At 42.6% G+C, this 1684-nt stretch overlaps 1 protein-coding gene across 1 annotated transcript in view; it reads left to right on the top strand.

Annotated features, from left to right (window-relative positions):
- The window catches only part of BTBD9 (BTB domain containing 9), a 49406-nt gene extending 48446 nt beyond the window's left edge, over positions 1-960 (top strand). Inside the window, exon 7 of the mRNA XM_029943167.1 lies at positions 653-960. Within this exon, the coding sequence (XP_029799027.1) occupies positions 653-740 (88 nt within the window). The 3' untranslated portion in view covers positions 741-960. The remainder of the gene's footprint in view (positions 1-652) is intronic.
- Positions 961-1684: the final 724 nt, after the last annotated feature.

Genomic DNA, 1684 nt, shown 5'->3' with positions numbered 1-1684 from the left:
GGGGAGTCATTATTCAACGGGTGTAGAGTTTCTGTTTGGGATAATGAAAAAGGTCCAGAAGTGACTAGTGGTGATGATTATACAACACAGTGAATGTACTTAATGCCACTGAACTGTATACTTAAAAATCATTTGGATGATCAAAACAAAGCATAGCATATTTTAATTTTTTATTATTTTTAAAATTATTTTAGGGAGTATAAGGGTAGAGGGGCAGAGAGAGAAAGAGAGAGAGAGAGAGAGAGAGAGAGAGAGAGAGAGAGAGAATCTTAAGCAGGCTCCATACTCAGCACAGAGCCCAATGCAGGGCTTAATCCCATTACCCTGGGATCATGATCTGAGCTGAAATCGAGTCAGATACTCAGCTGACTGAGCCACCCAGACACCCCACATGACATATTTCTAAAAATATTGCAATGCATATCAGTTAGGAATGCATTGTAGTACAAATCACAAGAAACATTATTAATGGCGTAAATAATGAGGGTGCTGTTTTTTCTTATATAAGAAAACTGGAGGTTGGCAGTGCAGTATACAGTTCAACAATGGCTTCAGGAGCCGGGCTATTTCTGCCTTTCCGTTCTGATATCCTTAGGATGTTATTGTCCTCATGCTTGTCTCTGTGGGTCACCAAATGCCTGTCCTCCTCCAGGCCCTTTATCAGTACTCCAGGCAGGAAGATGGAGGACTATGAGGAAGGAGCAGCACCTGTATCCAGAAAGAGAAAGCTCAGCGAATAGAACCTTTGTGTCACCCTGCATTTCTTCTTCTCATATACTGTATCTACTCCGGTAACAAATCCTGTTGACCCTACCTTCAAAATACACCCAGAATTGGAACCATTTTTCACCGTATCTGCTGCAGCTGCACTGGTCCAAGCCACTGCCATCTCCTAGGTTATTGTAGTGGCCTAATACCTCATGTCCCTGCTTCCACTCTTGTACTCCTATAGCCCATTCCAACCTCTGGAGTGTTTTTTTTTTAATTTATTAAGATATAATTCACATACCATAAAATTTGCCCTTTTAGAAAGTGTACAATTCAGTGATTTTTAGTCTTTTCCAAGGGGTTGTGCAATCATTACCACTGTAGAAGCCCAGAGGGTTTTCTTTTTTAAACGTAAGTCAGAATCCTCTTAAAGCCTTCTAGGAACTCATGTCATTCAAGATGAAAGCATAGTTCTTGAGCCGTCGGCAAGGCTTGCGTGATTTGGCCCCTTCTCACCTCTAGGACCTCATGTCATGCAACCCTCCCTCATCACCGCTTCAGCCCCATGGGCTTCTTGCTGTTCCACACCAGATGCACCCTTTCTTTGGGACCCGTGTGCTTGCTGTTCCCTCTACCCAGAATGGTTCCTCCCTTACCTCCTTCCAGTTTCCCCTGATGTCACTCTTTCAATAAGCCCTTTTCTGACCACCCTGTTTAAAATGGCAGCCCCTCCCTATACACACGCATGCACACTCACACTCACCAACACGCATTCACCATTCTCCCTCTATCCCTTTCACACTGTATTTTTTCCTCAGTCTTCATCACCTTGTAATATACTGGATAAATTACTAACTTGTTTTATTGTGTATCTCTCCCTACTAAATGGTAAACACCCAAAGGCAAGGTTTTTTGACTGTTCGATCCCAGCATCTTGAACAATTGTAATATGTACTTGTTGAGTGACTAGAATGTG

This window comes from Suricata suricatta, chromosome 7 (assembly GCF_006229205.1).
Source record: "Suricata suricatta isolate VVHF042 chromosome 7, meerkat_22Aug2017_6uvM2_HiC, whole genome shotgun sequence".
Taxonomy (NCBI): Eukaryota; Metazoa; Chordata; class Mammalia; order Carnivora; family Herpestidae; genus Suricata; species Suricata suricatta.
Note: the sequence above shows the minus strand (reverse complement) of the source record. Positions and strands in the feature narration are given on the sequence as shown.